Genomic DNA, 25,046 nt, shown 5'->3' with positions numbered 1-25,046 from the left:
AGTTTAATGTTTATTTATTAAACCACAGTGAGTATTTTTTTTTTGAAATACTGAGGCAGGCTCAGGCTGCTCGCAACAGCGCTCGCAAACGAAATGAGCAATAGTCAATCTAAACAAATTAAATTAAATAAATAAAAAACAAACTTGCAGGTTATCTTACCTCAAAAATGCACCACAGAACATGGCCATTCTTTTTTCCAGTAGTTTCCAACAGTTAAACGAAAATAAAGTCCAATCGAACGAAAAACATCAGAAGTTTCCAACAGTTAAACGAAAATAAAGTCCAATCAAACGAAAAGTTAGAATAGTCTCTTACAGAGCATCGTGGAGAAAAGGAATAGCATCCACAGTGGAAGATTTTAACCCAGTCCTCTCTTCTATCACTCGCGATTTTTCTCTTAATATTCTCCATTATTTGCACATGAGGTGAATCGTTGGTTGCGCTGACGGGAAACCACTTGTGTGTGCGCGCGCGTGCGTGCGTGCGACTGTCATGTCAATCATATGTCAGTGTAAATAATTATAAGATTATTAAAGTTATGAGGTTATTAAATGTCTTTCTATGTTTGTTTTTCTATCGTCGACGTCAATTTCTCATATTTTTTTTATTAATATCTAAAAATATAAAAAGATGGATAACTCAAAAAAGGCCCGAGGCCCGGCCCGCATGTGAACTATGACGTGAAAATTGGCCCGAAGCCCGGCCCTAGGGGCGTAAAAAAGTCGGGGCCCGTCGGGCTCGGGCTGAAATGCAGGGCTCTACCGCAATGCCCATACCCTTCCACCCCTACAACAGGGTCAGACAGTAAGGATGTAGACGGCTCGCGGTTTCGACAAACTGGCAGTTGTACAGGGCCATGCTGCTCAACCTAACAGCTATGTGGTGACCTCTCAGGGCAGACAATACGTAAGAAATCGACGTCTGCTCCTCGGTGTTCAAGAGCCTGCGCCCACTGATTGTTCAGAAGATGATTACAGGCCACTTCCACCAGTGTCACCTCTTACAAACCTCTTGTCATCTACAGTGTTACCATCTCAGAGCGAAGCACCTGCCACTGGTGTTGTCGCTGAAACTGCCCAACCTGTAGTGACTCGTTCAGGGAGAGTTAGCCATCCTAACCCACGTTATCAGGACTATGTAACTGGTTAAATATGCCCGTCAAATTTATTACAGTGTTACATGTTATACTGCTCATTCATATGTTCAGTTGGTGAGTGTTAGCTTAAGGGAAGGGATGTAGTGTTGATAAATGTTATATCATAGTTGATAAATGCTATAGCCCTTTAAGGGTGGTGTTACATGGGAAGGTGGGTGTGGTCGGGGTGAACCAGAGTGCAGGGTTGCAGGAGTGTAAGGTGAAGAAAAGAGAAAAATAAAACAAGGAACACGTTCGGTTAAATCTAGTCTGCTTTGTGTCAGTTATTGATAAATCTACAAATCCCACAAACTTGCCCGATTGCTAAAAGAAGTAGCAGATGAGCTCAGTGTTCAAATTCTGAGGATAGGGGAGATCTTTACAATCAGATGGGTTGCCAGCAGCTTTAACACCGTGAGAGCTGTTTGGAAAAATAACCCTGCTCTGGCTAGACATTGTCAAATTGAAAGTGAAAATACTGGCAACTCTGATAAAGTGAGGAAGAAGTTCCTGGGACTATTGAAATACCTTAGCAATGCCAGCTTTGTGCATGATTTAGCCTGTATGAAAGATGTCTTGCGTGAATTGCAGAGCCTGTCACTTAAACAACAAAAACGGGAGACAACCATTGTCCAGAGTTACCACCACATCAAACAGACAACAGAAATTCTAAATGCCATGAAATCGCAAGGTGGAAAGTCTGCCACAAAGGCACAACAAGGCTTGTCAGCTGGTGTTTTTAAGGGGGTGAACATTGTGGGTGAGAGAGCAGGAAAGATCAATAGGCAACAATTTTATCAAGCGGTAGTGGACAATCTGACGGCCCGAATGCCAGATGATGACCTCATTTGCATCCTCAAGCCACTTGAGAAGTCCAGCTGTCCAGAAAAACGTGAGGACCTAGTACTGTTTGGAGAGACTGAGGTCCGTACATTGGCAAAGCTCCTTGGTGAGCCAGGGAGAGAAGCAGTGGAGGAGTTCAGAAATTATAAATTACAAGGAACACTGGAGGGAGGGACCCTGAAAAAACATATCATTGCAAGTAACACATACTTGGCCACCTCTGCTGAATGTGAGAGAGGATTTTCGGCAGTAAATGTCTGATACAGATAGAAAAACGTGCAACAAGCTCCGTGCAACGAGTCTGTCTTCTCTGCTTTTTGTGGACCTTAATGGCCCTCAATTGGAGATCTTTCACCCTGCTCCATATGTGATGTCCTGGGTAAAGGCAGGGCATCGGCTTTCTAAATCATGGGTGCCAGGGAGGAAGGGAAAAGAGGCAAAACCCCAACCTCTGCGGTCAGTATTTTAAAACAAGCCTGCTTTGCTGCATATTACAACAGTGTTTGTTGGAATACATAGGCCTAGCCGTTTACTATTTCAGTTTCCAGTGCACTTCAAGCATAATACAATACAATATACACCTTTTACACATACTCATACATAACATATGTCAGATTTGGACAGGTCTAGAAATATAGTGCTACATAATGTAAATGTCTGGAAGTAGTGTCTGTGTTTGTGCATATATGTGACTCATTTGTAGGATACTGTAGTGTTGATGATACCCAGCTTGTTCTGACATTAACAGGTTATCGGATTCTTGTATGTTACCGCTATGTAGTTCTACTGTGGTTTTTCATAGTATGCTCCTTAATCACATTAAAGATTGCTCAGGTTTCACATATCTCCAAGTAATTGTGTTGATTTGACACTACCATAGACTATAGACATAGACTAATGGAAAATTGGTTTCTGTTTATACAGTATATGAGAGGGTTGGGTCTTACCTCCAGGTCTTATGAAATCTAAAAATAAACCAAATCAATATTTCATGAAATAGGCAATAGGCTTCTTGTAAAGGTATTACTTTTACTAGTAATTAGAATGGTATTTCAGTGCACTTAACTTCTAACTTTTGGGAGTTGATCAAAACAATTCTCTTTTGGATATATAATAACAATGAGATATTCTGTAGCCTACTGATTATCAGTTTGTCGCATGTTTAGACCTTGTATGTGTGTTGCACAACACATGTTGCACTTGGCGATCCCGGTGGGGATTGATATGGTAGTGGACCATGATGGTCATAGAAGAAGTGAAGGAGCAGTACCCCCCAATTATGGTGGGGCAATTCACACTCTGTTTAAGATACATTGCTCTAATAAGATCTAAATTAGACTATGGGAGTGTTGCATATGGGTCAGCAGCAAAGACAACATTAGCTGAACTGGACATCGTGCAAGTGTGTGCTTTAAGAATATGTTTGTGGGCAATCAAAACTTCTCCAGTATGTGCACTTCAGGTTGAGAGAGGTGGAATGTCATTGTGGCTTCGATGGAAACAATTGTCAGCAAACTATTGGATAAATCTTAGAGGGCACAAGGATAGTCATCCAACAAAAAAGGTTTCACATGGGAAAAGGAGAGAAGAAAGAAAGTTTTGGCTGGACAGGTGATTTAATTGCAAAAGAAATGGAAGTGTATAATAAAAGATTTGCTAATACTGTGTTATGGCCTGTTAAACCAATTTGGACTTTGGAAATTCCGAATGTTTTATCAATTAAATGATGTAACAGAAATATAGATATAACCAATGAATATTATAAATATCAGAACAAGTATAAAATACAGTTTTCAGATTTTTACAGATGGGTCAAAGGACTTACAATCAGATGCAACACAATCTGCAATATACATCCCTAAATATGAGATAGGAATTAGCAAAAGAACATCTGATAATCTAAATGTTTGTGCAGTTGAATTGTGTGCTATAGGTATTGCATTAGCAAGGATTGAACAATCCAGAGATAACAACATTCTAGTATGTAGTGATTCTGTATGAAAAGCTAGTATTCATCAAGAAGTATTTTATGAAGTCGTGTTTATAAATTCAAGAGTAAGTAGACAAGGGAAAAATATTACATATATGTGGATACCAGCACATGTAGGCATACAGGGAAATGAGAACGTATATGGATTGGCAAAAGAGGCAACAACAAAAAAAGAGCATGTTGACATTGAAATTAAATTGTCACAATCAGAAGGGAAGAGTCTAGTGTGGAAAAGGGTGATGGAATTATGGCAATATTAATGGGATCATGAAATTAAGGAAGACATCTATACATGATTCAAAATAAAGTAGTAATGACAAATAAAGGAAAGAACAGGTTATAATAACAAGACTTAGGATTGGGCATTGTAAATTAAATGGAACTTAGGAAAACATCCCAGAGGTCAATGTGACGAATGCCAAGAGGAGGAAACAGTCAGTCACATTTGTATGTCATGTAGAAAATTTACACAAGAAAGGCAAGAGTTGAAACATCATTTACAAGAAATTGGCATAGGACAGTATAATGTAAAAAAAAAAATATATATATATATATATATTAGAATGTGGAAAAAGTGAAAAAGGAAATAAATATTTGTTTTATTTTTAAAAGAGGACTGGACTGGAAAGACGAGTACAAGTATGAAGTGTAATGCAACTTTTCAAAGAAGAAGAAGAAGAAGAGGAGGGCAATTCCGCGCAAAACTGTCACATCCATAACGCCAACTAAATACCATGGCATTGTGTTGGCGTTATGGATGTGACAGTTTTGCGTGGAATTGCCCAGGAAGAGAGTTCACACCGGATTAACAAAAAAGTTTGTCCTGAAAGATGGAGCAGTTCCCACTTTAAAAGCAGAAGCTGATGTTTATGGGGCACAACCTGCAAGTGCGTTTTATGCTTTGTTGATGTGTTTTCCATCAGTTTCTATCGTTTTATTCAGCTATGTTGTAGCAACGCTGTTTCAAACACATACAAACTTTATTTTAATCCCACCAGCGAACTTTGAATGTTGGTGTGTATTGGAGCTTTTATGTAGTGTTTACTCACACGCTCACTTGACTACAGGAACGTTACGTTAAACATGGTTCTATGTAAACATTTTTTTTTTTACTGTGGTAAACCATGGTTAGTCTCGTACTCATAGTTTTAAACAGATATTTGGCTACATTCGTTTTGCAGTGTGTGTGTGTGTGTGTGTGTGTGTGTGAGAGAGAGAGAGAGAGAGAGATAGAGAGAGAGAGAGAGAGAGAGAGAGAGAGAGAGAGTAAGTGTGTGTGTGTGTGTGTGTGTGTTAGTGCTGATCAAATAAACCCTTCGAGGATTGTAATATAATGAGTTAGAACGATTGTATGAAATGCATTAACTTTTTTGCGTGCTTTAACATAAACAGTAGCAGTAACATTAGCATAAGCAGTAGCATTTACAAATAACAGCGTATATAAATCTACAGAATAGAACCGAATAGAATCTACAAAAAAACATACTATTCTGAAACGTCCTGTAACAGCCGTTCGTGCACAAGTTCTGCTCGATTCCTCTCCACTAATATTCTCTAAATCTGATTCAGACTGAAATGAAAGGCAATATTGACGCCTGTGTTTACACACTGTCAATAGACCCCTTTTGCGTCGACGTCACAGTTACGTCACGGCGCTAGCTGGAGGCAAAACAAACGGAAAACTGGAGGCGGCCAATACAAACCAGCACAGATTCGGCTACATAATAAGGAGCTTAAATTATTATTTTTATTATTAAATGTCATCTTGTTGTGTTATTGGGTGCAAGAATCGATGAAAAATGAGTATGCTGTATCTGGAATTTTTATTTCTAGAAAATATCCACATCTTTAAAATTGCACCGTAATATGTCACTCTTTACATTGTCGTCTTCTTGGCGCTGGTTAGGCAGAACTGCCGATCGTACACACAAATCTTTACATGACAATTCAGCACATAGTTATAGGCATCTAAAGATTTATATGTCCTCAGTTTCTCTATCGGGCAGGTGTAGAAGTCAGGCCACTCAACCGTTGGTAGCGTTAACGTTAATCCTGTCAGATCGTCCATCCATTGACTGAGCGTGTACGGGTCGGCCAGTCTGGTTCCGTCCGTTAAAATTAACTTTTGCAAATAACAATCGCGGTCCTGGACAGTGAGTGACCTTGCACATTAAGATACAACTGGATTTTCTCCAGTCATTGTTAAAAAAACAAGCTAACAAACTGGCAAACTAACGTTAGTGAAGCGGCCAGAGGGATCTTTCTGCCTCCAGCTAAGCCCCGCCCACACAAATACGTCATCATGTTTACCAACTGTAAAAGGGTCTATACACCGGAGCACATGCAACTGCTGTTATGGTAACGGCGTGACGTTTCCGGACAGCGTGAACTAGGCGGTTAGCGAATCACAACACAGACTGGGCCAAGCTGACCAATCAGAGCCCGTCGTGTATTTCTGAGGGAGAGCCTTCTTATAACCAGGAAATCATCAGATCGGTTTTACGAGGAGGGACACAGCGGTGCAGAATAAAGGTAAAAAAAATTATTTAATAACACATGCTTAGACTGTATCCCATAAACACAATCAAGCCTTCGAAAAAGCTAATCAAGCACCCCTTTAACAGCTGCTGAAAATACTCTATATTGTGTAAGTCTTGAAGGATTACAGTGCTATTTTGAACCAGTAATAGGACCAAAAAGCAGTTGAAGGAGAATGAGCATTTAGTTATCAGACTCCAATATAAGTAATCTGACTCCAATGAAGTTTTTGTTGTTCTTTAACATATGTTTCAGTATCTAGATTGTACATTAGGGGATACTCTAATATCTCTATTAAGTTCAGCACAATTCTGTTCAGTTTATAAGCTGTCAAATGAGACAAAACATGTTAGAACACACTAGATCAGTATGTAGTGGGAATAAGTGTGTGTGTCCTGTGAAGCAAATGGCACAGATGTGTGTTAGAGGTGTAAGAGACACATCAGTCCTCAATCTGCATAATGACGATTCTCTGCATACATTAGCATACTGAGATGATGAAGGCCATTGTCCCACGTTTAATTCACATGTATACTTCTAAACTGATAACTGTTGTACTGGGGCAGTAAATATAGTTTTACCCATTTCACAACAATAGTTCCTGTTTTCACCTCATTTATTATGCTGATGTCTTCAGATCTCCTGTAAATTGTGTGGTGAGATCTGGTATTTATCTCACTTCCTGAAGAACCCCTAGTATCGAAGTAGCTAGGTAGTCTTTTGCTGTCAGGTCAGAATAGGATTAAATCCTCACTGGCTTGTTTAATCTATACCAGTAAATCTAGGTGTGTCCCTACACTCTCGTGAAACAATAACAATCATTGACAACTAGGCACATTGATCAAATTCATGCTTACCCTCCAGCAGAATCGTTCCTGGATCCTTCGTCGTCCTTGGTCTTGCAAAGTATAATATAATGCTCTGTCTATTACTTATAGAACTGTCTTTGTAAGCTGAAGTAAAACTTAACAGTGTTTGTCTTTATAAAATAAAAATGTATTTGAACAAAAAATAAAAATACTGGTTACACAATTAATATTTGTTGCAAATCAAAAGCATCAAAAGGTTACAGGTTATTATAAGCCTTCAGCTTATCCAATCTCAACAGGGCAGTCCTGTAGGAGTGGAGAATTACACAGGCTATTTACCTTGTAAGCAGTTCAAGCAATAGATGTAAAAAATAACTTGTTCTCATCCGAGGTTTTCAAGTTAAGATAATACATCAGAGCAATTTAAGCAAACAGAATCTCAGTTAATAAACTGAACTGGAAGAGAGCTGATTTCTCCCCAGGGATGAACACGACATCAAAATCAAAAATGCAACAACCAGCAGTAAAAAAAGCAGTCATATTTATACGGAACTGGGTTATATTGTTCCTATGCAGTTTCTTGTTTTTTTTCCAGAGGAAATAAATCATGTGACATCAACCTTCTATTGCCTCAGTCAAGGAGGCTTCTGGTGTCTACATTGTTCCCCATATATGGGCATTAGGGCTGGGTATTGACACAAATTTCACAATTCGATTCGATTCACAAGAATCAATTCAGTATTGATTATTTTGGATATCAGGTACAATACATTGCAAATTTTCTCAAGGAAAACAAATTTCTTAACTATTATTGTAAACTATGGGAGTCAGTTGTAGCCTATAGGCTTCATTAGCCTACTATAATATTGAAGGTAAAAATGAACTGATTTGTATACAAACACTTAAAATACACTTATTTATTTTTATAATAATAAAGTTATATGAAATTAATATAAAAATTAAAAATGCTCTTGACGCGCGAATGGACACAAAGTGGTCAAGCGTATAACTAGACGCGGCAGGTGCAAATTTGACGCGCTATTCGCGTCCGGTGTGAACACACAGTAAGTGGTCTGCATAATGACGATTCCCTCGCATCTGATTCACAGCATTAGCATACTGTGATGATGAAGGCCATATTCCCACATTTAATTCACATGTATACTTCTAAACTGATAACTGTTGTAGTAGGGCAGTAAATAGTTCTACCCATTTCATGACAATAGTTCTTGTTTTCACCTCATTTATTATGCTGATGTCTTCAGATCTCCTGTAAATTGACACTTAAAGCTCATTTCACTGGTCTAAGACTAAGGGTATCTGTTGGTTACAAAAATGTAAGTTTTTCTGACTATTATTAATATTTATTTTTGAATTTACAATATATAATTTGTGTTCTTTTCTGTATCTAGATATAGGCCTATATTTTAATTAGGGTTGGGAATCTTTAGGCACCTCACAAATCCGATCCGATCCTGAGAGTCACGATCCGATTACTTTTTTCTTATTAATTAATTAGTTTACCAACTTGAAAATCTTAATCTTTTTTTATTTAATCACATATGTAATTATTAGTACTTTTTGAAATATTTACAATTGAAAAATTTAAATTAATACATTTTAGACTAATATAGCTTGAAAGCATTAAAGCAAGTAGTAAATAATAAAGAGGAATGTTAGAAACGTTACAAGCATCACTACAAGCAAAGCGCGCATTTCTCACAGAGCATATCCTGTGCAATCAAGCCCAGCCCACGAATGTCCTTGTAATTCGCTTTAACCTTTGAATACGAGGCACTGAGCGTGTATTTAACGTTCAAGCGTTGAACGCCCGGCGTTTTTTTACTGGTCGCCGAGAGTTGAAGAATGTTCAACATTAGGTAAAACGCAGCGCTCATCACTGTCACTTTTTACCCAGCCTTCCAATCACAGTGGAGGAGGGGCGGGACTAATACCACACCGACCAATCACCACATTCTGCTTGTACAACGTCAACAGATGACAATATGGACATTCTGTATCATAACAAGCACTGAGAAAACTAAAACTAGCGTTTTTAGCACAGCTTTGGTGGACACGTGGCCTTAGTAATGAAATAAGTTGTGAATTAGCATCAGTTACTTTACAAAAGACAGACAAACAGGCATAAATGCTTAGATGTGATATTTAGTACAAAAACAAACTCCGTAACTGATATATTTTTTGATTTTGGCAGATCAGCTCCTCCCACACTGGAATTCATCATCAGTGAAGCTCCTCCCACCGCAATCACATCATCAGTGAAGCTCCTCCCATAACAATCACATCATCAGTGAAGCTCCGCCCACATTAATTCAGCAATAAATGCTGGAATATTCCCATCAGCTACAAGTGAAGACAAGCAGCAATGCATCAGGAAGAGCTGAAATCTGTAAAGACTGAGTTTATTAAAGAGGACAGTGAGAACATGAGTGATCCAGAACCCTGCAGAATGAAACACACTGAAGATCCTGAAGAACAAAGAGGTTGGTGTTTATTCTTCATTCATTCATGATGCTGAAGAACATTCATGTTAGAAACATTCAAGCACTTCATCAGTTTTAGACAAACGGGTAAACTATGAAATGGTACAACATTTTCTTGTTTGTTTTCAACAAATGGTCAGTAAAGGTCATAAATATTATTTTAGCTCTTTTTTTGTAATATTTATATCTGGTTCAACAATTTTTTGCAACATTAGCCCCGTTTACATGTAGCATTGTATTCCGATTATAACCAGGTGCAAGTCCAATCAGAATGAAAATGCTCCATGTCAACACCTCAATCGGAATAAAAATGCTCAAACCGATTTAAATTTCAGTCGGATTGAAGGGGGTGGAATAAACCTTTTCATGAACCGATCAAACGAAAGATTACACCATGTAAACGAGCTGTTCCGATTACTTTGAGCGTACGTCTTTCTGCGCATGCCTGGTTTTGCGCCAGATAATTCTGTCAGCTAACATAACGCCTTCTGTTTGTGATCCGATGTGGATTCTGATCACCGTATAAGGTAGGAATATTTATACCCGATGCAAAAAAACTATGCACGCTAACCATTACCATAGTAAACATGGAAAATATGTATGCTTGAAGAAATCAGACAAATCATAATCCTGTTTTTATTTTATCTTTCAGTAGCCTATGTCTCTCGGACTATCCTCTTTTTCTCTGACTGAAAATATAACTGTATCCTTCTGGGAGAGAGTGCTAAAGCTCCTCAGGTCATATTTTTGGTGGCATATTTGTAGAAATGAACATTCTTTCTAAATGTGATGTAAATACGTCCTGTTACTAGGCTACCAAATAAACAGAAACAGACGCGAATAAGTTTTGTAAACGTTCTTTTGTAAACGTTCACAAACGTCATAAACGGTAAACCACTTTATTTCTGTGACTAGTGTGCAATTTTGACACAAATTAATTCATTATGATAAATGTATCGATTTTTATTGTAAACCTGTGGTAAAACATCTATTCTTGGGTTTTAAAATTCAATTAAACAACAAAAATGCCAGCAAACAGTCGCTCTTGCATGTTTTGCGATCGATCAGGCTGTTTCCAGTGATTTCTTTCTGATCAGTTTTCTGATAAAACTTCCTTTTTTTCTTCTTTTTTTTTTTACAATAATGATGGCCTATATTTAATTATATGCTATCATGAGTGTGATATGAGTATGAGAATGAAAAACTGATGCAAATAGGCTACAAAACAAGACAATAATTAACAAAGAACAATAGCCTACACAACACAATAAAACGGCCCGTTTATGGCTCGCACTGGCCCGACAGTGGAAACGCGTCTGATGCCTACAACTAAACGCGACAATTAAGTGATGCACCATCTTGACAGGATTGAAAACGTGGAAATAATGAGCTTCCAGATCCGTCAGACAAGCTGTGTGCGCATGTCAGAAAATGACTTCGATTGAAAGCGTCAGCACATGTAAACACCAGATCGGTTTAGATAACATCCCATGTAAACAGTCAACCGGAATCCGTCAATCAGAACGATCTCAATCAGAATAGCAAAAAAGTGTGCATGTAAACGGGGCTAATGTTGCCAATATTGTAGACATTTTTCAATATAGTTACCATTATAATTATTTTTGCAATAAACAGTTAATGCCAATCTGTATCAAGTGAAATTAACTTTCCAGAAAGGCTGACATGGTTGTAATCACAACTTAAGCAAACTCTGATTAATAGTTACTAATAAAGTTGTATTTATCATAAATTCTAGAAGTTATTCATATTTATTGAGATTGTTTTCTTATAGTAACCTTAGTATCCGGTCAACACGGTACAGTTTGTGTAAAAACTGAGAGAATGGAGTGAGATTATTTTCTTGTCCTCCCATCATGCTGTAGAAAGAGCCCAGATGATGTCACTTCCTGGGTGCCACAGTTTTAAGAAATGCTCTGTTTTTGAGGAAGGAGGAAAATCATGTTAGAAGAAACAGGGATGAGAGAAACATGTAGGACACAAAATAATATAATAATAAAAATAGTTAAATTAGAAGTTAAAGCCGCGGCCAGTCTAGACTCTCAGCATGTGAAGTTTGTTTTTACACAAACTGTACAGTGTTGACCGGACACTGTACTCAGATAGCAAAATAGTGACGGCCTAGATCCGGCCCACATCTGGCACATGTAGAAAGATGATCTGGCCCACATGCAGTGTGAAATGACGGCCCTTGGGCGGACCACTCCTGTTTGCCAGTTAGCAGGCCATAGCAATGCCACATGTCAGCCAAGAGCAAAGAAATAAACCAGAACTGGACCTTATCTGAGCCAGAACATCTGAGAATATTAAATATGGAGTCATCTCAGCCTTAACAAGCATAATCACTGAAAGACATAGAAATCACCTGAAGACATTAAATCTATCAAGACTGGACTAGATGGGACTGGTCACGATATTTTCATATTGTTGCCCTATTGTTGATTTGATTGCTTCTATTGTAAATATTGTATTTATTTGTAAGTTGCTTTAGATAAAAGCGTCTGCTAAATGATTAAATGTAATGTAAATGTCATTGTAACCACCCCAAACTCACAATAAGAGTGATTCACAGGTTCTCTACTGGACCAGTGTATGATTATGATCCAGGCAGCATTACAGGTAGGGCTGAACGATTTTGGAAAATAATCTAATTGCGATTTAGGTTTACCAATATTGCGATTGCGATTTAATATGCGATTATTTTTTAAGCTCTTTATCTTTTCTATTATTCAACAAAAACAATGTGAATGAATTTTAATTAATCAACTTTAATTAATCAACTAACATTTGTTTTTCTTGCAGGAACAACATTCATATGCTTTTAATGTGTCAAAACTCTTTGGGGAAAAACTTGTGACTATGAGTGTATGTGTCTGTGGGTATTAATAACAGAAAGGGGAACTGAAACTAGACATGACTAGTTCGCAAAAACCTTGTGATAAGTAATCAGAGTTTGCTTATGCCAGTGACAGAGGGAAAAGGTTGGGGCTTTTGAACCAATTGAACCAATCATATTGAAGGTGACATGTTAGTCTTATTTGTTTTCTTGATTCTATAAAAACTGTTGTATATGTGTTTTTCGGTGGGATTCTCAATGGAATTTGTCTGAGATCCTCCTGCCTTGCTTCTTGGGAGAGATTCCCTGAGAACTGCTCGGGAAGATCTCCCGGCCGTGATTAAAGCATTTAAAGGACAATTGCCAGAGTTTGTCTGTCATTTATGCTGCGCAGCAAGAAAACTAGTAAGTAAGGGAAAACGAGTTAGATTAGGTAAGATTTGAAAGTGAGGACGTCGCCAGGAGACGATACTCAGAAATCAGCTACCCGAGTAGGGACGTCGCCAGGAGACGAGACCTAGGTAGTTAGGTAGTCCGGTGATCTATAGAGTGGGGACGTCAGGGACGGGAACCAATAGATAGAGCCGGATAGTTAGGTTTAGGAAAATTTCCACGACAACAAGCAATAAATCATTGTAAAATAGGAAAGGGAATCATTAGGCACCTCATGAGCCGATCTTTTTTTTTTTTTTTTCTTTAATTGATCTTATTCATATTTATGTAATAAATGTAAAATATTTAATTACATAATTATTTGTAGGTTCATAATTTTTAACACATATAACTTCAAAACAAATAACAAAGAGGGGAAAAAAATATTACAAGCAATAAACAAAGAGTGCTTTCAGTATTTAAGAGTAGGCTGTCTGAACGTTTTCATCTCTTTTGAAATGATAAGATGTGGTTTGTCCTGTCTATTTAATAACTTAAGATATAACTGACTGCGTCACATTAATTTCGCGTCATAAAAGCATTTTGAGATGCAAGTACATTTAACCACGTAGACGGAGTCGCTCACAGCCGCGTGCTCAAGCACTCTTCGCAAAGCGCGCGTGAGTATTTGAAATTGAAAGCAGCTTCTGTCTGTGATTTTCATGTTTTTAATATATAAGCAAACTGCATTCCAAGACATGATGCCTTCGTAGAACATTTGTAAGTAAAATACCGGAGGGCGAGACCACGCACTACAAAAGTAACATCACGCGTATCTCATATATCTTGTGCAATGAAGCCCGCGAATGTCCTTGTAATTCGCTTCAACTTTTCCGAACTTTATTAAAGATTATTTCTCGTAAGGTTCGAGTGGTGTCGTGTGTGTGTGTGTGTGTGTGAGACAGAGGATTTATAACGCACACGCGTCATCACGTATCTGTGTTTAAAACTAAGCTCAGACATAAATCTGAAATTATCTTAATCGATACAGAATCGTTTACGATACACAATATCACATAAATTAAACATAAACTGTTATTTCCTGTTGCCAGGCCTATATGCGTAGCGTGCCAAGTTGATGCTTCATCTGCAATACAGACTGGTTTACTCTCGCGTGTCACGTGACCAGGCTGTAATCGCAGCTTTGCGGTTAAAAAATCGCATTTCATCATATTGCGATATTATCGCAAATGCAATTAATTGTTCAGCCCTAATTACAGGTCAGAAGTCAGATTGGATCATAACATTCAGAATATTATCCAGTTCCATCTTGTAGGGCTGAAATGATTAGTCGACAGTAAAAAATTGTCGAGAATATCTTTGTTGTCGAGTAGTCGTTTGATCTCACGTGACCTAATGTAAGGGCCTGCAATATCGTGATGTGACCGCTGCGGCGCTGTAGAGCTAGGGTGTAATGCAGCCCTTACTAATGCCATTGCGATAGAATAAAACACAGCGCGAAATATGAAGGAGTGCAAACTAGCTAGGTGTGTGAAAGTTTCACAAAACTTCAAACCAAGAATGCTGTCGTGTGCAATACATGCAAGGTGGAACTTGCTTTTCACGGGAGCACAACATGCATGTTAAAGCACTTAAAAAGGAAACACCTGAGAATGTCTCTGTCAGCTCAATTGTCATTTCAATTTTTATTTTATTTTATTGTTCAGCTGATTCATTTTTGTTTATTTTTTCTATTGAAAGAGAACAGAATATTTAACCAATGCTTAGAGAGCATTTGTGTGTGATTTGAGTTGGACAGAAATCTGAAAACTTAAAGAGAATGACCTGTTTAGTTGGCTCAAAGTTCATTAAAACAACCATTTCAAAAGAAGAAAGTGGTTTTCTTTTTTTATATTATAGTTAAAATATGTATAACTCAGTGTTTTAACTAAATGAAAAAGCTGAATAATCATTCCAAACTTACTGATTAGTGGGCGAAATAATCGATGATTAGGTTATTAATCGTTCTAATAATCGTTAGATTAATCGATTATCAAAATAATCGTTGTTGGAGCCCTACCATCTGGTTGAAGATTGGAGTCATCACACTGGTATGGAGATGAGTTTCATTCGATGATTCATGAATGACTTAATGTAGCTAAACTGAATGTACGAAGGAAACTGCTGAAATAACTACAACATTAATAACACTGAAATAAGTGTGCATGGTTTATCCTATCTATCTATCTATCTATCTATCTATCTATCTATCTATCTATCTATCTATCTATCTATCTATCTATCTATCAATCAATCAATCAGATGCGAATTAAAAGTTGCGTTCGTAATCGTTAATATAGCAAAAGTAGACACCCGGCACGTTTTCTTTCAGAATCATAAGGAAAATGTTCAGTATAAAGAGAACAAAGATGGCTTTTCTTACTATTCCATGAGGAAAAGTTAGTTAAGGTTTAGTTGGGAAAGTTCATGGTATTTTTAGTCTCACCATGGAAGGATGTTTAATGTACCAGGAACACTTTAAGGTTATGTATCCATTAACACTATTCTACAAAATAGCCTTTTTAAAACTTGGCTTATATGCATTTCTACAAATGCTAATTGTTAGGCTATTAAAATATTTTTTTTATAACAATAGATTCATTAAAAACAAACATGAACTAACATTAAAGGGATACTCCACTTTTTTTGGAAATAGGCTCATTTTACAACTCCCCCAGAGTTAAACAGTTGAGTTTTACCATTTTCGAATCCATTCAGCCGATCTGGGTTTGGCGGTACCACTTTTAGCATAGCTTAGCATAGATCATTGAATCGGACAAGACCATTAGCATCTCTCTCAAAAAAATGACCAAAGAGTTTCAATATTTTTCCTATTTAAAACTTGACTCTTCTGTAGTTACATCGTGTACTAAGACCGACGGAAAATGTAAAGTTGCGATTTTCTAGGCTGATATGGCTAGGAACTATACTCTCATTCCTGCATAATAATCAAGAAACTTTGCTGCCGTACCATGGGTCCAGGAGGCGTAATGATATGACGCAGCGCCTGAAAATAGGTCTAATAGGTTAGACAAACTTAGTCCCGGTCACGTTGGAAGTTACCGAGCTGGGGACTATTTTCAGGCGCTGCGTCATATCATTACGCCTGCTGGACTCATGGTAAAGAAATCTTAATTTCTTTCTTTCTTTCTTTCTTTATTGTATTTATATAGCACAATTCATTGCAACTGCAGTTGCACCAATGTGCTTTCCAGAGATATAAATATTTAAAAATAAATACATAAACAACATAACACAAAAACAACATAAAACAACTACAGATAATTTTGATTCAATGCCCAGAGGAATTAAAAGCCTGAGTTAATAGATGAGTTTTTAACAATGATTTAAAACTCAAAATAGTCTGAGCCAATCTGATGTGAACTGGTAACAAATTCCAAAGTTTTGGGGTACACTGTCAGAAATAGGGGTACAGCAGGAGTCCATTTCTGTCCCCCAAGGTACATATATGTACCTTTTTGAGGGTCAAAAGGGTACATATATGTCCCCAAGCATTAAAAGGTACAAATATATACCGTTTCTTTTAAAGGTTAAGGTACAATATCAAAAGAAAGCCTCTCGAAGTAGTTTTTTTTTTTTGTAAAAAAAAAGTTTTTTTTAAGGTTTTAATGAAACCTTAATCATTTAAGGTAGATGTTAGCTTATCACTATATTTGAGTAGCCTTGAAATAAAGGAAATAAAAGTTTTGTAAGTCAATTTACTTATATTAAATCATTATAACACAGCAAAAACTCCAGTGTTAAATGAACTCTCCTGGGAGTTTATTTGGCTCCAGACTCAAGAGTGTTAAAGTGTTAAAATATGAATGTTAAATTAACAATCAAGATTGTTAAAGTTAATGAGCTAATTAAGTGATTCATTGAGTGATGATTGAGCATTATTGAAGACACCTGATGTTAACAAGCAGAATCACTGAAGGAGAAAGTATGATTTTTAAGACACCGTTATGGTGATCAGTGTTTGCTTTAGTTGGGCTCTTGACCCTTAAACTGTTAACTTTATATTTTGTTTGGCTGTTGTATCTGAGTTATAACGGCTAGATGAACAAAGAGAAAAGTTGATCAGGTGGTGTTGGTTATGTTTTGACATAATCATAATTTGACCTGAATCACTGAATTCATTTAAAGTCTAATCTCTGACTTAAACGTATATTGTTGATTACAGCATTACTGTGATTCTACAGCATAAAATCCAGAATTTTTTAAATAATCTAAAGGATTTCTTAAAAGTTGTTCTGATAAAACAAATCTTTCTTTTAGGCACACACAGACTTCAAGAATCAGTGTATGAATCTCAACAATGGTGACAAACAGAATATTCAATTAGGGAAAGGAAATTAGTAAGACAATTCAGATCATAATTTATTCATACCGCAATGCATGATGGGAGCCATGAATGAGTTTTAATTGGTGGCACCCAGAATGCACTGCAACATGCTTTATTATTGTCACCATTGTTGAGATTCATAGGCTGATTATTGATGTCAGTGTTTCTTCATAAAGTATTTTTAAAAGTCTTTTGATCAGAACAACTTTTACGAATTTTTGGATTATATTGAAAATGCTGAAAATCATTTGCTGTAGAATCACAGTGCTGCTGTAATCAACAATAAACATTTAAGTTTGAGATTAAATTCTAAATGAGTTCAGTGATTCAGGCAATTTATAATTATGTCAAAACATAACCAACACCACCTGATCAACTTTTCTCTTTGTTCATCTGGCAGTTATAACTAGGGATGTCCCGATACCACTTTTTCACTTCCGATACCGATACCGATGCCGCAGCTTTGGCTATTTGCCGATACCGATATCAATCCGATATTTTTATTTTATTCTTGAACTAATACTAATAATAATAAAATATAATGGAAGCACTTTGCTCAATTAGCCACATAAAAACATCTCACTCAAATGGAGAACAAATACTTCTCCAGTATAGTCCACAACAACAGTTGATAATGAAAGACTGCCACCCTTTATTCAAAAGACCTTGAGATATGTTTGGTAACCTGAATGAATTTAAAATTAATTTGCTATATTTCAGATCAATATATTTGTTTCCTTTAAATTTTAATTAACTTTAACTTTATTCTCATCTGAATTATAAATAATTTATTTCTGTATAAAATAGTACTACTTTTAAAAACACATTTGATTTTCTTTTTTATTCAATGTAGAATGTGTAACTTAAAAATAAACAGATTAGTGCTCTGTTTTAGGACAAGAAATGAAAACCAATGCAATGATGAATGTCCAAAAGATGATATCATTTTTGCTTTTAAACAGCGTGCGTGTGTGTGTGTGTGTGTGTGTGTGTGTGTGTGTGTGTCAGTTACAGTTTGACAAGAGTTTACAGTTTGACAAAAGCACAATGTTGGGTTTTACACAAATATAAGTAGGCTAAACACTTTTTGCAGTTTTAATGATGTCCTGTATGAAAATGACGGAGTATGTTTTTATGTTTCCACTGTTCGATCGCGCCCGTGCCTCTCTCTCTCTGACACACACACACTCCAGCATTGCAATCTTGACATCGCAGCCTGTTCATTTTGCTGCGTTCACACCAAATGCGAATAGAGCGTCAAATTTGCGTCTATCGCGTCTAGTTCGATGCTTGAACAGTTTGAATCCATTCGCGCGTCCAAAGTGAATAGGACGCGCCGCGCGCGTATAATGATAAAGTGAGCGTTTGAAGCGATATAGACGCGCGTTCAGAGCTACAGATTAGGTGTCCCTAAAGAACCCGCATATGCGCGTATCTAACAGTAACGTTAGTTCCGTATTACATTAATTAATGTGCACGCGATATTTATTTATTTTTATACCGTGTATTCTCTGTGTAAATCCATGCACCGAACGTACGTTCAGTACGAATACTTACCGTTCCACCCCTAATGGGTATCGGATCATAGGTATCGGAAAAATTTTTTTCTCCCCTCCGATATCCGATCTAGCGTTTTGGGCCAGTATCGGCACGATACCGATGCCGTGGATCGGATCGGGACATCCCTAGTTATAACTCAGATACAACAGCCAAACAAAATCTAAATGATTGATGTAAGGGTCAAGAGCCCAACTAAAGCAAACACGGATCACCATAACGGTGTCTTAAAAAATTATATTTTCTCCTTCAGTGATTCTGCTTGTTAACATCAGGTGTCTTCAATAATGCTCAATCATCACTCAATTAATCACTTAATTATATCATTAACTTTAAGACTCTTGAGTGTTAATTTAACACGCATATTTAAACACTTTAACTGGAGTCATATAAACTCCCAGAAGAGTTCAATTAACACTGGAGTTTTTGCTGTTGGACCTCAAGGTACATACAGGTGCTGGTCATATAATTAGAATATCATCAAAAAGTTGATTTATTTCAGTAATTCCGTTAAAAAAGTGAAACTTGTATATTATATAGACTCATTACATGCAAAGTGAGATATCTCAAGCCTTTATTTGTTATAATTTTGATGATTATGGCTTACAGCTTGTGAAAACCACAAAATCAAAATCTCAGAAAATTAGAATATTACATAAAATCACACAGTAATTACACAGTGATACCATGGTCATTGAACCAGGTTTTGGTTATTTTGGCAGTGTGGGCAGGTGCAAATCCTGCTGGAAAATGAAGGAAGCATGAAGTGCTCTTGAAATGTCCTGGTAGACGGCTGCGTTGACTCTGGATTTAATAAAGCACAGTGGACCAAAGTCCTCTTTTCTGATGAGAGCAAATTTTGCATCTCATTTGGAAACCAAGGTCCCAGAGTCTGGAGGAAGAATGGAGAGGCACACAATCCAAGATGCTTGAAGTCCAGTGTGAAGTTTCCACAGTCTGTGTTGGTTTGGGGAGCCATGTCATCGGCTGGTGTTGGTCCACTGTGCTGTCCACTCAACACAGCCGTCTACCAGGACATTTCCAGAGCACTTCATGCTTCCTTCAGCAGACAAGCTTTATGGAGATGCTGACTTCATTTTCCAGCAGGATTTGCACCTGCCCACACTGCCAACATAACCAAAACCTGGTTTAATGACCATGGGATTACTGTGTAATTACTGTGTGATTTCATGTAATATTCTAATTTTCTGAGATTTTGATTTTGTGGTTTTCACAAGCTGTAAGCTATAATCATCAAAATTATAACAAATAAAGGCTTGAGATATCTCACTTTGCATGTAATGAGTCTATATAATATACAAGTTTCACTTTTTTAATGGAATTTCTGAAATAAATCAACTTTTTGATGATATTCTAATTATATGACCAGCACCTGTATATGTAACTTTTTGAGGATCAAAAAGCATTAAAGTTACATATATGTACCGTTTCTTTTGAAGTTTAAGGTACAATATTGTACCCTTGAGGGTACAGCCCCAGTGACAAGCCATTGTACCCCTAAAGGTACAATTATGTACTTTATTTTCTGAGAGTGTATGTAGAGCCAGCCCTGATTGGCTGCTTGAATCTCCATTTAAAAGAACGTCCAGTTTGCGGTCTTTCTTTCTTTTGGCCATCGGTGGAGAAGAAGTCATAGCACGGTTACTCATGGTTCTTACAGGGCTTTCAACCGAGGAGGTCCTTCAGAAAATATCAGAAGCAGGCATAGAAGTAACCAACATCGAGATGAAAGGAGATGAAGTGGACTTACAGGCAAATGACACTTACTCAGATGATAATACACTGTCATTGACATTGAGTTTAAAATGAAATGTTGGAAAATGTGAAAATGAAAAGGATTTAATAAATTCTGATTTTAATTCAGCGTGCGTGTAATATATATATATATATATATATATATATATATATATATATATATATATATATATAAATCTCATTATAGTCAATGATTGTATTTTGTCAAAGCCAATTTTGTACCATTTTTGAAGGGTCCATTTTTGTACGGTTAAATAAAGGTACAAAATTGTCACCACAGGTACAAGACTGGTCTCTTAAGGTACAAATCACAAGGGTACAAATATGTACCCTATACCAAGGGTACAAAATTGTACCCTTGAGGGTACAGCCCCAGTGACAAGCCATTGTACCCCTAATGGTACAATTATGTACTTTATTTTCTGAGAGTGTAGCGTTCGAGAATCGTTAAAAGAGACTGATCGGAAGACCGCAGGGATCTATTTGATCTATAACGTTTCACTAAGGAATCAAGATATGTGGGTGCCAAACAATTTAAGGATTTAAAAACAAATGTGTAATGTGCTCACTCTTTTTTTTTGTACCTGTCTATAGCCTATTGGCCGCATTTTGGACTATCTGCAAACGCACCAAGAGTATTACAGTAATCGAGTCGGGAAAAGATAAAGGCGTGGATAACTTTCTCAAGGTCATTAAAAGAAAGCACTTAAACTTGTATAGAAGTCTCAGATTAAAAAAGCAGGATTTAACAACATTATTTATTTGCTTATCAAATTTGAGTTCTTTGTCAAATAGTACGCCTAAGTTCTTCACAAACGCCTTATTGTACTTAGCCAAAGGACCAAGATTAGAATTGAGAGAAACTGAATTTTCAATTTGTCCAATTAAAAAAAAAATTGTTTTATTATCATTACGTTTCAGATCATTTAAAGCCATCCAGCTTTTTTTTTTTTTTTTTTTATGTCAAGCAGACTTAAAGCGATCTTGTTATTCTTTTTGAATGGCAGATAAATCTGCGTGTTGTCGGCATAACAGTGAAAAAAAGACACCATGTTTATTGAAAATAGATCCCAAAGGGAGCATGTATAACAAAAACAAAAGGGGAGCAAGAATGGACCCTTGAGGTACACCACAAGTAAGTGGAGCTGAAGTCGACAAACATTCGCCAAGTTTAACTACGGTTTCGTTAGATAGGACTTAAACCACTGAAGGGCCATTCCTCGCACTCCAACATGGTGTTCCAATCGAGAGACCAATATGTTATGATCCACTGCATCAAATGCCACACTAAGATCTAATAACACCAAAATTGTTGAGGATCCCGAATCAGCACTTAACACTAGAACTACCGGAATTCCATAACTACTAGAACGACCATAGCGGTCATTCTGACCGTTCATACTTTGACGTTCATATGGCCGTACTGAACGTCATTTTCGTCATGTAATATCTATTGTACATGTTAACCTTCTCTTTTCCAATGAAGCTTTTAATTCCTGTCGTCATAGACCTTAAAACAAGCACAAAAGAAAGATTGCCCCGACAGGTGCTGCCTCTATTTGAGGAACATTTTGCATCAAAATAATATTTTTTTTCACCGCACTCACCACGTGAATAGACACGCACAAAAGTTAGGAAACGTCAAAGCTTCATACAGTTAGTAGGCCTACAGCCCTGTTTGTAAATAAGTTCAATAATCAATACAAAATCTAAAAATAAATGGATCTACAATGATAGGTAATGATAAACAGGACACACAATTTTAATTCAAATGAATGTGAAAATGTACACACGCAAACAGGCTAAGAAAAAAACATGAACATTAGCTAAACAAGAAAACGAACTGCTTCAGAACGATTAGTTTCAGTGAACAAAAAATATTAACGAACAAAATCAGGTTAACTGCCCATTTGAACGGCACAAACATACCGCATCATTGACGCTTACGCACATTCCACACAGGTAATCGCGTGCAGCTCCCACACACGTTGTGACATTTGATACATCTCATTGGTTTTATTTTGTTTGCAGTTCCTCCAGTTGTATGGCTTTTGCTTCCATGTGGTCGGAGTGAAGTTCGCTCGCCAGTCGTATGATGAAGTCCCTCTGCGAAACTTGCAATGTAGCGGACTTATGATATCTATAACGCGTGCGGTCAAAATGACCGTTATGGTAGTTCTAGGTAGAAATAGTCAGAACTGTTGTGTGTTTTATGATTTTAATAAAATAACAGTGTCAGAATAAAATATCCACATATTTAGGAAAAGTCAGAGTCCTACAGCCACATTTATTTTATTTTAACAAAGTTATTACATTGTAAAATTTAAAAACGGTCAAAATGACCGCCTTGGGAGTTCTAGTGTTAATAGAATATCATTATGAGCCTTTAAAAGAGCAGATTCTGTGCCGTGTTTTCCCCCTCCGCTGCGCGTCGGACGGTTCACGCCTCGCTGTCGTCCATTAATACCTGACAACGGACACCTCATCGGGCATTAACCCTTACTTATGTCCTTTCACTTCATATTTCTCTTTTTGAATTATTTTGATGTACTGAAAATAAAAATATTTTTTCTTTCTTTCATTTCAGACCTGATAGAAGTGAAGGAGGAGAGTGAAGTGGAGGAGAAACATCATGTACAACCTGTAGAAAAACCTTTGAGTCGTTTAAAGACTAAAAATAAATTTTTAAAGAAAAGAAGAGCCAAGAAATCTGCAAGCTGCACTCACTGTGGGAGGAGTTTCTCTACAAAATATAATCTTGAGATTCACATGAGAATTCACACCGGAGAGAAACCACACACATGTGATCAATGTGGGAAGAGATTCACACTAAACTCATATCTTAAGAAACACATGAGAATTCACACCGGAGAGAAGCCGTACACCTGTGATCAGTGTGGGAAGAGTTTCACACAAAAAGTAAATCTTAAGGAACACATGAAAATCCACACTGGAGAGAAACCGTTCACCTGTGATCAGTGTTGGAAGAGTTTCACACAAAAAGTAAATCTTAAGGAACACATGATGATCCACAATGGAGAGAAACCGTTCACTTGTGATCAATGTGGCAAAACATTTATTAAGGCATCAAACCTGAAGACACACCAGACAGTTCATACGAAGGAGAAGCCACATATATGTTCTGAGTGTGGAAAGAGTTTTTCACTGCTGCCAACTTTACATATACATCGTAAAATTCATACTGGTGTGAGAGAGTACATGTGCTTTGAGTGTGAGAAGACTTTTACTACAGCTCAATGTTTGAAACAGCACCAGAGGATCCACACTGGAGAAAAACCTTACAAGTGTTCACACTGTGACAAGAGATTCAGTCTGTTACAACATCTGAAAACACATGAGATGGTCCACACTGGAGAAAAACCTTACAAGTGTTCACACTGTGACAAGAGATTCAATACTTCATCAAATCTGAAATCACATGAGAGGATCCACACTGGAGAAACACCTTACAAGTGTTCACACTGTGACAAGAGATTCAGTCTGTCATCATCTCTGAAAAGACATGAGAGGATCCACACTGGAGAAACCCCTTACAAGTGTTCACACTGTGACAAGAGATTCAGTCAGTCAGCAAATCTGAAAACACATGAGAGGATCCACACTGGAGAAACCCCTTACAAGTGTTCACACTGTGACAAGAGATTCAGTCAGTCAGCAAATCTGAAAACACATGAGAGGATCCACACTGGAGAAAAACCTTACAAGTGTTCACTGATTTAAAAAACAAAAAACCTTGTTATGTGTTCTGTGCTAGAATAACTGAGACTTGTTACAACACTTGTATACTGTTGCCCTCTTGCTGGTCTGATTGCTTCTAATGTTCTCCTCATTTTTTTAGTCACTTTGGATAAAAGCTCCTCCTAAATGATACAATGTAAATGTACAGTATGTCGTTCACATGTAATCAGCCACATTCATGTTCTGTATGTGGAAAGAGTTTTTCACTTCTGCAATCTTTATATAAACATCAGAAAACTCATACTGGTGTGAGAGAGTACATGTGCTTTGAGTATGAGATGACTTTTACTACAGCGAAATATTTAAAACTGCACCAGAGAATTCACACTGGAGAAAAAACTTACAAGTGTTCACACTGTGACAAGAGATTCAGTCAGTCATCAAAGCTGAAAACACATGAGAGGATCCACAGTAGAGAGAAGCTACACACGCGTGATCAGTGTGGGAAGAGTTTCTTTATTAAATTTCAGCTGAAGCCAGGGCTCGACATTAACGCTTGT

The 25,046-nt window shown here is 37.2% G+C and overlaps 2 protein-coding genes across 4 annotated transcripts in view; one reads left to right on the top strand and one right to left on the bottom strand.

Moving 5' to 3' along the window:
- Positions 1 to 7,831, bottom strand: part of LOC307163044 (uncharacterized protein) — a 35,163-nt gene extending 27,332 nt beyond the window's left edge. The window contains exon 1 of one of the 2 annotated variants that reach the window (XR_013822009.1): positions 7,656 to 7,813. The gene's annotated coding sequence lies outside the window, so the exon portion shown is untranslated. Of the gene's footprint in view, positions 1 to 7,364 lie in introns of both variants that reach the window. The other variant, XM_079878866.1, reaches the window with a different exon arrangement.
- On the top strand, positions 6,431 to 24,786 carry LOC307163159 (uncharacterized protein). 2 transcript variants are annotated; one of them, XR_013822031.1, is made up of 4 exons: positions 6,431 to 6,501; positions 9,532 to 9,820; positions 12,411 to 12,457; positions 12,641 to 13,032. XR_013822031.1 is itself a non-coding variant. In XM_079879066.1 (3 exons), exons 2-3 carry the CDS (start codon positions 9,703 to 9,705, stop codon positions 24,526 to 24,528), a joined length of 1,272 nt encoding a protein of 423 aa, XP_079735192.1. In that variant the 5' UTR covers positions 6,431 to 6,501; positions 9,532 to 9,702; the 3' UTR covers positions 24,529 to 24,786. The 2 variants fall into 2 exon arrangements, 1 of the variants encoding a protein (XP_079735192.1); XM_079879066.1 differs by lacking the exons at positions 12,411 to 12,457; positions 12,641 to 13,032 and adding an exon at positions 23,375 to 24,786.
- The last annotated feature ends 260 nt before the right edge of the window (positions 24,787 to 25,046 follow it).

This window comes from Squalius cephalus, assembly GCF_949319135.1.
Source record: "Squalius cephalus genome assembly, chromosome: 1".
NCBI lineage: Eukaryota > Metazoa > Chordata > Actinopteri > Cypriniformes > Leuciscidae > Squalius > Squalius cephalus.
Note: the sequence above shows the minus strand (reverse complement) of the source record. Positions and strands in the feature narration are given on the sequence as shown.